The sequence below is a fragment of the Eriocheir sinensis genome, chromosome 3, assembly GCF_024679095.1.
Source record: "Eriocheir sinensis breed Jianghai 21 chromosome 3, ASM2467909v1, whole genome shotgun sequence".
Classification (NCBI taxonomy): domain Eukaryota; kingdom Metazoa; phylum Arthropoda; class Malacostraca; order Decapoda; family Varunidae; genus Eriocheir; species Eriocheir sinensis.
The window spans coordinates 21,283,256-21,294,508 of record NC_066511.1 but is presented as its reverse complement, the minus strand read 5'-3'; the positions used below and the strand labels follow the sequence as shown (position 1 = coordinate 21,294,508).

The 11,253-nt window shown below is 40.2% G+C and overlaps 1 protein-coding gene across 4 annotated transcripts; it reads left to right on the top strand.

Annotated features, from left to right (window-relative positions):
* Positions 1-3,020: 3,020 nt before the first annotated feature.
* Positions 3,021-10,989, top strand: LOC127006318 (multiple inositol polyphosphate phosphatase 1-like). 4 transcript variants are annotated; one of them, XM_050876152.1, is made up of 13 exons: positions 3,021-3,411; positions 3,545-3,758; positions 3,878-4,012; positions 4,334-4,512; positions 4,677-4,793; positions 4,915-5,059; positions 5,684-5,784; positions 6,515-6,624; positions 7,290-7,359; positions 8,505-8,647; positions 9,829-10,001; positions 10,348-10,499; positions 10,678-10,989. In XM_050876152.1, the coding sequence occupies exons 2-12, from the start codon at positions 3,551-3,553 to the stop codon at positions 10,476-10,478; spliced, it is 1,512 nt and encodes a 503-aa protein (XP_050732109.1). In that variant the 5' UTR covers positions 3,021-3,411; positions 3,545-3,550; the 3' UTR covers positions 10,479-10,499; positions 10,678-10,989. The 4 variants fall into 4 exon arrangements, with proteins under 4 accessions (XP_050732109.1, XP_050732117.1, XP_050732098.1 ...); XM_050876160.1 differs by having other exon boundaries at positions 3,022-3,411; positions 3,545-3,650; positions 10,348-10,986; XM_050876141.1 differs by having other exon boundaries at positions 3,022-3,411; positions 10,348-10,986.
* The last annotated feature ends 264 nt before the right edge of the window (positions 10,990-11,253 follow it).

Sequence of the window (11,253 nt, the reverse complement as noted above, 5' to 3'; positions counted from 1 at the left end):
TTACGATCCAATGGCTGTTCACTGAAGGTTCACAGGTTTCACATTTTCTTTGCAACTTACTGTGACTTGAAAGCTACCATAAGGCTAATCAGCATGGATATGTAGACATGTTTTACCATTACACAATCCTTCGCAGAAATGTTTAACCAAGACTGGCTCATAGATAACTTGATTTTTATGTGGTAAAGTATCAATCAGTCAATCAATCAACTGGGGTGGGGGCATTGCCAAGCCCCTACGACACAAAGTCCGGGGATGAAGTATGCATACATATAATCTACTGATGTTAACACATAATAATTGTAATACAGTAGGCACACCTACTGCGTGACTACATGGGAAAAATGGTATATGGGCACCACTGCCCTGACTGACTGACTTTTTTCGTACTACTGCCTACCTCGCCAACCACCGCACAGCCATGCCCTTGCTTCAGGGCATCAAGAAAACCCACATACATTTATGCGCATATACTCTATTTGACGTAAACTGGACATAATGCCGTGCAAAATCTTAAGATAATTTTGGCAATAAGGTGCCAAGGGTGAAATGGTGGCAGTTAGGGGTTGAGGATGGTGGTGCTGGTAAACAAGGAAAATATGAGGTGTGCCATGTGGCTTCCACAATGCCCTTACACGTTATTCTGTTACTCAACAATTTCATCTCTCGTTTCTGTTATTTCCTGTTTTCTTCTTCTTTCATCTTTTTCTTCTTTTTCTTTGTTTATAGTCCATCTTCTGCCATTCTTGGGGTCAGACTTGCGATGATCTTCCTACATCTTGCTCGATCCAGTGCTAATCCTACCTCTATCTGTTTTGTCTGATTGACTAAAGTGGCCGAGTGGTGTGGTGGTGGCAGTGAAGCAGTGAGGGTGGCAGCAGTTACAATCCCACACAGTTGGTATCCATATACAGGGGCCTCATCCGCCCTCATATGGAGTATGCATCTCACATGTGTGGGGGCTCCACTCACACAGCTCTTCTGGACAGAGTGGTCTAAGGCTATTCGTCTCATCAGCTCTCCTCCTCTTACTGATGGTCTTCTACCTCTTAAATTCGTCGCGATGTTGCCTCTCTACCTTCTATCGATATTTTCACACTGACTGCTCTTCTGAACTTTCTAACTGCATGCCTCCCCTGCTCCCGCAGCCTTGCCTCACATGACTTTCTAATCAAGCTCATCCCTATACTGTCCAAACCCCTCATGCAAGAATTAACCAGCATCTTCACTTTTTCATCCGCCACGCTGGTAAACTCTGGAACAGTCTTCCTTCATCTGTATTTCCTCCTGCTTACGACTTGAACTCTTTCAAGAGGAGGGTATCAGGACACCTCTCCTCCCAAAAGTGACCTCTCTTTTTGGCCACTCCTCTATACTCTATTCAGGAACAGTAAGTAGCGGGCTTTTTTTTTTTTCATTATTTTCTTTTTTTTCACGCCCTTGAACTGTCTCCTTTTCAAATCAAATCAAAACCAAATGCCTGCGGAACACCAAACTCGAGCTGTCATGAACGGAGACGAGATCTGGTAGCCTCGCTCTTCCTCCCCCCTGTTCCTCCCCAGTCCCCATCTTCCAGGGGGACGGGAACTGTCAGGCGTCTCTTGATACTCTCCAGGTGTGTGTGTGTGTGTGTGTGTGCATGGAGTGAGAGAGAGAGAGAGAGAGAGAGTATATGAGTGTATGTACAGAAAACACGCTTTGATTTTTACCTCAGTAGTGGTGTAGAAAAAAAGTTTGAATAATTTATGAAATAATTTCGGAAATACACCAATTTCTATAGAAACAGAGAGAGAGAGAAAGAAAGACAGAAACAGAGGGCAGGGAGCTGGAGCGGGGTTGGAGATGGGGGGCGGGCCCGGTGATCTGTGGAGTATGGCAGCAGTGGGGGAACTCCAGTGCCCCACCCCATCGTCCATTTCCGCCTACCTCCCTTGGGGTATCCCCAACGAAAAAATAAATAAATAAATAAATAAATAAATACATTAAAGAAGTAGTGTAATCTTGTTGATCTCAAAATGTTCCTTTATCCTTTTGCTCTTTAGGTTGTTGATGTGAAACCCATAGCCATTTCAAGTTTTTTAGATGTAGGTGATGAAACTAGATCGTCCGAACCATCCCGACCCGTGATGGTTCGGCCAGGGAGGTGGGATGGTACGGACATTCGTATTACTTGGCATGATATTGATATCTTAAGTTTGATTGGCTAATAAACAAGAATATATCTATTACAAGACATCTGTATAAGCACAAAGGTATCCTCTCAATATTATAGGAAAAAAGTAAATTAAAAGGAGACCTTTAAGAAATATCTCAAGAATTATGGAATTATGGCTTCCTTCTAGCTCTTCTCACAAGCATAATATCTGAATATAAATTAACCAAATTAACCTTTTTATAACTGTTGCAACACTTGTAGTGTTTAAATTGATACGAAATTAATGGAAATCATGAAAAAATCAGCTGTCCGAATCATCACGACTCGATATAAAATAAATGGGTGGTCACACTCCACTTCTAACACGAGAGCCGGGTGATCGTGTATATACGTTATACGGTAATACCTTCGCCGTGCATTATTGCGTCACCGTACGTAATAATGGACATTTCGCTACTTGCCATATTCTTGACGTGAGAACTTAGATACGCCCTGAAAATAATATGTACATATTAGATGCAAAGAAGCATAAAATCGGACTTGCATCGAAAAAAACAGCTCTGAGGGCGTGGTTACGCCTTGTGGGTCGAGGCAACAAAGTAAATGCGATGTCCGGGCCATCCCTCTTTCCAAATCATCACCGCTCTCCCATATATATATATATATATATATATATATATATATATATATATATATATATATATATATATATATATATATATATATATATATATATTATATATATATATATATATATATATATATATATATATATATATATATATATATATATATATATATCATTTTTTGTTTGTTTGTTTTTTTGTTTTCTTTGTTTTGGTATTTCGTTGGGGATATACACCAATGGAGGAAGGCGGTGCATACATAACCCATTTCACTTCTTCTTTGTCAGTGTGGTCTTCAAATAGCAGTTCAGCAGTCTAGTTTTCTTTGTATGGCTGTTGGAACAGAGCCTGACTTTTTCTCTTTATGTCAGTGTATAGAGGACATGCAATAAAGGACAAGCCTAATTGCAGGTGTGATTCTTTGATTTCTGTTTTATATTTCACATACCTGTGTACATCCTTTTTGTTCTGAAGACTATTTTTCCAGTTTTGTTCCTCAAAAATATAGCTAGAGAGGATTGTCCTGGCGTGATCTGGCAACTTCGTTGTCCCTTTCCATCCCACTTACGCCGTGTGACGTGTCGCCTTTTCGGTGCTCGCGCTGTCAGTCACACTAACAAGTGCTGTGAGGTAATTTGCCTAAATTACACAGCATTCAGTTATTTTGTTCAAAATCTTTGCGTATTGTTGATTCTGATTTTGACATACGCGTAAGTTGAAAATGTATCTTATCCACTGATGTAGCCTATATTGTGCACTCAAGGTTAGAATGGCAGTCCACCAAGGTTTAAGGACGAGAGCCCTAGTGATATGGTGGGTGCTGGCGAGTCTTTCTATCTGTTTGACCCAGGCCGAACCACGCCGCCACCGTAAGTACTGTTACAGTAATGCCACACATCCATACCACCACTTTGGAACCAAAACTCCTTACGACTACGCCAAAGGGCACTTCTCTCACCTGGATTTGGTCCCTGAAGGTAAACCCGAAGCTGATGTTGTCATCGTGCAATTGGAAATCAGTCATAATAAGTCATATGAAATTTCTTCTGAACCAGATGCACTGATCATTCAAATTGAGCGATGGAACTATAAACAGGTTGTGTGGCGGCTCAAGCATGGCACCTCATCCGCCACGGGACTCGGTACGCAAGTGCAGGTGTCATCGCGGCCTTCGTGTCGGAGCTGCCCGTTCTGCAAGCTGAAGTTGTTAAAGCCCATCGGTTGGGGCAAGGTAAGTGAACGTTCATTATTTTTTCCTTTTATTATTTTCAGTTTGAGGCAACATAACTTTCCATTCACCGCGGAAACAAGAATAAATCACTTAACGAAAGATAACATGAATAGTTATAGAACGCTGGATAACTAGTAGGCGGACAGGTATATAGATAAATAATTAGACATATATATATATATATATATATATATATATATATATATATATATATATATATATATATATATATATATATATATATAACTTTGGGGTATCTCTTCTGCTTCAGTGACTTTCTGTTAAGTTTGGAGAGTGACATTATTTTCTACGGCATCACAGGAAGGCTGTGTGCCGGTGACCTGTCACTGTTGACTCGCTGGAGTCTGGAGGGTCTCAACACGTCCTGGTCCTCGATGCTGGCGCCCGAGGGAGAACTGGAATTACATGGTCTTGCCACCAGGTACCAGGCCGCTCTGCCTTCCCTCCTGGACCAAAACTTCTCTAATGATTCATTCAAGGTGTGTGTCGTCAGTCTATTCAGCTCTCAACCTGTAGAGTGTTGGTACTGACAATCATGTCTTACATAGCTCCTACATTCCTGTATGTACTGTATTTTGATGGCTCTATCAGTTGCCTCCTCTGGTGCAAGAAAAGTGCGAAAAACCTTATTACTGTTGATTAGTTCCGCCACACCGCGACTCAACGAACGGAGGCCAGCGCGAGAGCCTATGCCAAAGGACTGTTTAGCGACGACTCGGCCTACTTGCCCCTGCCCCTCGACCCTGACCCGCTGCTGAAGGTGAGACGCACCGAACCTTCGTCTCGTGGCATGAAGAATATTGCACACACACACACACACACACACACACACACACACACACACACACACACACATTCATTTGTTCTCCTTGGGTGGACAGTTCTATGACGTGTGCGACAAGTACCTGGTGGAGGTGGAGGACAACCCGGCGGCCACGCGGGAGGGTCGTCTGTTCTGGGCGGGACGGCGAGTGACGCGCGTGCTGAACAGGGTGTCCCGCCGCCTGGGCCGACCTTGTTCGAGAGGCAGGTGTAATCTGAGTTCTTGGCACACGTTCATTTAGTAGCACTTGTATCATGTGTTCAGTTAGCGGCAGTTTTATCCTCAGGTCTTCATTTAGCAGCTCTTGTATCATCATATCATTTAAGAGCAATGATAGCATGTGTTCTATTAACGACATATGGATATCATGTGTTCAGTTAGCAGCAGTTATATCGTGTGTTCATTTTGCAGCATTTGTATCATCTTCGTATAAACTTTGTAATATAATTTTTGTGTTTAGCTTCTTTCATAGATTTTCATTCCTTTTGCACAAAGCGCATCATCCTTCCTACGACCTTTCATAAAAGTGGAGTACAAAGACACCTCGAACTATATTGATCGTCTTCTTTTGACATCTTTGGCTGAAGTTATATAGGAACAATCTTTTTTGTATTTTTTTGTCTTTCTCGGCACTTAATCTGCCTCTTTTAATGACAAAAACAAAACAAAACAACAACAACAAAAGAAAAACAGCTTCGCAATCTCGCACCAGTTGATACGTTAATAACCAAATATTTTTTATTATACATTTATACTGTGGACAACGGACGCATGAAAGTGCTGCCGGTTCATTCTGAGTGAACCAGCCTGGTGTGTGTCTCTCCCAGACGAGGTGGAGCTGCTGTACGACGCTTGTCGTCACTATCAGGCGTGGCAACCGGCGCGACCCTCCCCCTGGTGCGTCGCCTTCACGCCCCACGACCTGCAGGTGATAGCATTTTTCCTAACTCACTCTCATCCAGGCATAGAAACTGATAAGTCATCGTTATCATCGTCACCAAACATTGCTTATAGTCCGTTGCAAGTCAACGGCTTTTTCCTAAGCTCCTCACTTCTGTGTTTACTGTTAAAGTACTCCATCCTGCTCCGGTAAAAGTTTTAATTTCATCTCTCCATCTTGTTCCCTGTCTGCTCTAATTTCTACATTTCATGGGCTTCCACTGTTATTTTTACTTTTACGTTTTGGCGTATAGCGCCGGTAGGATTTCATAATGGGGGTTGTTGGTCGGCCCGGGCCCGTGGACACAGGCACGGGTTGTGTATGTATATATATATATATATATATATATATATATATATATATATATATATATATATATATATATATATATATATATATATACTACTACTACTACTACTATATATATATATATATATATATATATATATATATATATATATATATATATATATATATATATATATATATATATATATATATATATATATATATATATATATATATATATATATATATATATATATATATATATATATATATATATATATATATATATATATATATATATATATATATTTATATATCTATATTTTTTTATGTGTGTGTGTGTGTGTGTGTGTGTGTGTGTGTGTGTGTGTGTGTGTGTGTGAGATCATTGTTGTTGCTGACATTATAGCTTTCCTCATGTCTGGTCAAGGTCATGGAGGACTACCACGATCTGATGTCATACTACAAGGACGGGTATGGACACAACATCAATACGGCGATGGCCTGTCCCCCGCTGAAGGACGTCTACCAACACTTCAGGTCAGTAGGTATACAAGGGACTCCCCGGCGCCTGGGTGTGTGTTGGTGGGGTGAGCACTGTCATCGCTGCCCCAGAGCAAGCAGTAGGAGGGTGTTGGCAGTAGCATTCGTCAATCCTTTCTTGCTGCAACCTTGATTTACTTTAAGCATCTTATTATTCCTGCCTGCAAGCTTGGGAACCTGGACTGCCTTGTTTGCCTATTCCAGGGATTGGCATCCCATGATGTTAGGGAAGATATTTTTTCAGAGATCATGGAAAAATCATTACTATCAGAATCACAAAAATGTAGAAATCTGCCTCAGAAATACTTATAAACAAGTAAACGAAGTAGTGATTTTGTACAATTAGTTTTTCTAGTTTTGTGTCATGGCTTCGCGTAATATCATCATCCAGGAAGCGTATGTCATCACCCTCATAAAATAATTGCCTAAGTCATTTTTCAGCGATTTCCAGGTTTTTGTTTACATCAATTTTTCAACATGTGACGCCCATTTTTGTATAGTTGCCTTCGTCATTCAGGGTTTAAGTGTTCTAGAATTGACCTTTTCATATCTGCCTAAATCTTAAGACAAATGAGACAATGACAGTTCTTTCCTGATTTTCTGGAAACTAGAAAATAATGACTTAGGCGGTTTGTGTTACGAAATTGATGATGTGCTTCCAGTGATGTTGTGGAGGGTCGGCCGAGTCCACGAGGGATCTTCTACTTCACCCACTCCACGGCGCTCCTCACTGTATGTATGGACAGCACTCCCATCGCTGCATGTGTATGGACAGATAAATAGGTAGACAAATATATAAAGCGGCAAAGAGAGGTCAGGAAGTGAGGATAGATAATGTTAAATATCTCCCATGTCAGTGTATACATGGGTACTTTATTCAGACAATTAAAAAGAGCGCCATGATCCTGCAGAAAGCTTTAACAGTCGTCCTATGATCTGCACCTCTTCAGGATATATCCCGTAGCATTCGTCATCCGGTCCACTTAAAACAAACAACTTTCCTTCGTGTTTGCAGAAGCCACATTACTGTTCACTTTGTTCACATCATCCTCTTTGGTGTTTACATTCTGGTCCCTGCCTGTGTCCTAAAGCTGTCTATCACGTTACCCGTTGTTGCTGATCCTTAGCTTTACTTTTAATTAGAGTACAAGTTAATTATATCATTATACTTATTATTTTTACGACTACTACTATTGCTACTACTACTGCTGCCACTACTACTACTACTACTACTACTACTGCGATCATGGTTTTGTTTACCTATCTGTGTTCTTTCTTTCTTTCTTTTTTCCTTTCTTCTTTCTTGTCCTCTCTTCCTTTTTCTTTTTTTTTCTTTCCTCTTTTTCTTTCTTTCTTTCTTCTTTCTCTTTTCTTTCTTTCTTTATGTATTTTTTCTTTCTTTCCTTTTCTTTCTTTTTTTCTTTCTTTCTTTCTTTCTTTCTTTCTCTCATTATATATTTATTTATTTCCTTCTTTCTCTTTTACACTTTTCTTTCTTTCTTGTTTCTTTCTTTCTTTTCTTTCTCTCTTATACTTTTCATTTTTTCTTTCTTTCTTTCTCTTTTCTTCCTTTCTTTTTCTTTCTTTCTTTCTTCGTTCCTTTCTTTCTCCGTTCTTTTTCTTTCTTCTTTCTCTTTTTCTTCTTTCTTTTCTTTCTTTTTTCTTCTTTCTTTCTTTTCTTTCTTTCTCTCTTTCTTTCTTTCTTTCTTTCTTTCTTTTCTCCTTTCTTTTTTCTTTATTTCCTTCCTTCTTTCTTTTTCTCTTCTTTCTTTCTTAAACTTTTCTTTCTTGCTTTCTTTCTTTCGTTCCCTTCTTTCTTTCTTGCTTGGTTGCTTTCATTTTTTCTTTCCTTTCTTTCTTTCTTTCTCCACTCCTAGGTCATGTCTCGCCTGGGGCTGTACCGTGACGCTGCGCCGCTCACACACCGTCACATGAACCCGGCGAGACAGTGGCGCACCTCCCAGCATGGAACGTTTGCCACCAATCTCGCCTTCACGCTCTCCCGCTGCGCTCAAAACAGGTGAAGGCGAGACATCATACAATAGAATACACAAGGATAGGCTACAAGAAATCAGACGTCTTACACGTGGCAGCTCCTGGGCATTAGTTATTTATCAACACTTCACCATCCATAAATCTATCTATCCTTTATGATAAACTTTCAATGGTGTTTACATCAATTACATATCTGTCTCGTTCACTATCTTATTCATGAACCAGTTTTTCCTAATCTCCTTTCTGAACTTGAGACTGTCCAATTGATGCCCAGTGCTGTGTGTCCTGACATCTGTTATCGATTTATAATCATATTTATGTTTCCATTATCAATCCCTTTAGCATTTTTAATTATAACTTATTTTGAATAGCATCGCAGTCTTTCTAAAGAATATGTTTTAATTCAAATTTCGTTGGAAAATGTTTGGAAAGTCGACCCATGCAATAGGATGTCTTTTTTTCATTTAATTTTTTTTTCTGCTAGTTAAACCCACAGAAAGTCTATTTTATCATTGAGACTCTCACTGCTCGTGTCAGAAACTCTGACATCATCTTAAATATCATATCCATCAACAAGTGATTTACCAAAATTACTAACTTTTTTCATGTTTACGCTGTCAATTGACCCAAAACTACACTGACTATACTGATTTTCTTATTTACACTCTCGCTCCTCAAATCCGCATTCCCTCCCTACATAAAAAAAGACAAACCGAAAAGAAAAAGAAAGAAAAAGCAGTATTTCAAGCGTCGGTTCAAGACTGGCGCGAAAGCCACCGTGTCTCTGCGATAGATTGATCGGTATCCTGTCGTAAAGACGGTGCCACTTCTCCAGCATTCTCTTCTGCAATTATTAACAAGCAAGGTATTCATTGCAATTGCTCTGGAAAGTCACTATCTGGATGCGTTTCGACATGCTGCTCCTGAAATAAAAGTAAAAATTAAAGTAATGGCAAATTGAGCTCGAGGTGTCTGTTGAAATGATGTGTTTGTGTTTACGTAACAAGAAAAATCGTTCATTTTGTTTTATTTGTCAGCTACTTTGAACCTTTTTCTAATAATGTTTTGAACTTTATTTTTTATGGTGTTGGAGAAGACATGGGCTTAATATTAGCCTTATGTGATGAATATGGTACAGGACCATACTATACTGTACTTTATTGTAATGTGCTTTCCTTTCATGCTCTAGATGGCTCTCTCTGTCAGGTGGTGGGTGAGTGTGGCCGTGGGTGAGCGGCTGGTGGGGCTCGACGGGTGTGCTGGTTCAGGATGCTCGTGGGAGGAGTTCACTCAGGTGATGGCAGGATCCCGGAGCTGTGACCTGGACGCTGTGTGTGCTGTGACTCCTGCTCGTGCTCCTGCTCCTCTTCCTCCTCCAGGTGCGTCTTATAACAAAGGAAGGTTTATGTATATGTCATTATTTTTGTATGCACAGACCTGGGTGCTTGTATCTGTGCTTTCCTTTTGAGGCAGTTTTCCGTCTTTCAACCCCCCCCCCCCCCTCTCTCTCTCTCTCTCTCTCTCTCTCTCTCTCTCTCTCTCTCTCTCTCTCTCTCTCTCTCTCTCTCTCTCTCTCTCTCTCTCTCTCTCTCTCTCTCTCTCTCTCTCTCTCTCTCTCTCTCTCTCTCTCTTCCTATGCTGATTAGTGAATAACAAGACTATACTATATCAAAAGTATTCACGCCAACGCAGTAGGATTAATATAAGCTCACTACAACCTTTCAGTGTCGCCTATCGGTGGTGGAGGCCGACGGTGGAGTGTCGGGGTAGTGCGTTTCTTCCTCGCCCTTATCAGTGCCTTGGATGCCTTCTCATGGGGCAGCCCTGACCCTGAAGTGCGCCTGGCCAACCCTTAGGATCTAGTAGGCCTGCTCTTGGTAGGTTCACATACATAGGAGGGAGTTGAAAGACTAAGAAGTAAGGGGAGTTCGGGTTGAAGAAAGTTACCATATGTCACTTCCTGCTCTCCATCGTGACTTGTTAAGCTGAACCTGTGAATTGCGAAACCCAGTATGTGAACAGCACCTTAAAATTTGTTACTACGATGGTACACAGCAGCGCTAAGGAGCCGTCCACCCCAACCTCGAGGCGAGAGAGACAAAGCTCCTGTCGTCCTTCCTCTTGAAGCACTTCGTCCCTTGTATTCCTCGGAGGCTGGAAGGATAACTGAATGCGCGCCACTGTCAGACCTTCCTCTCGCCGCCCTTACAGATGCGACGCGAGGACCCTCAAGCTGCGGCGAAGTGTGTGGGAGGGCTATGGAGAAAGGGCCATTACCGTTCTCTGTTCTTGTATCATTGATGTTATTATTATTATTATTATTATTATTATTATTATTATTATTATTATTATTATTATTATTATTATTATTATTATTGTTGTTGTTGTTGTTGTTGTTGTTATTATTATTATTATTATTATTATTATTATTATTATTATTATTATTATTATTATTATTATTATTATTATTATTATTATTATTATTATTATTATTATTATTATTATTATTATTATTATTATTATTATTATTATTATTAAACTAGTAGTAGTAGTAGTAGGTGCTATAATGTATTGGTGACGGCAGGAATAGACCACTCAGATTGGAATAAGGGAAGATATCTTTATCATATA

Excerpts from the sequence above, each read along its gene's own strand:
- LOC127006318 (XM_050876152.1), top strand. The coding sequence starts at position 3,551 with ATGGCAGTCCACCAAGGTTTAAGGACGAGAGCCCTAGTGATATGGTGG. Across the intron at positions 4,513-4,676 it reads TCTCTAATGATTCATTCAAG|TTCCGCCACACCGCGACTCA; the intron begins GTGTGTGTCGTC and ends ACTGTTGATTAG. Across the intron at positions 5,060-5,683 it reads GGGCCGACCTTGTTCGAGAG|ACGAGGTGGAGCTGCTGTAC; the intron begins GCAGGTGTAATC and ends TGTCTCTCCCAG.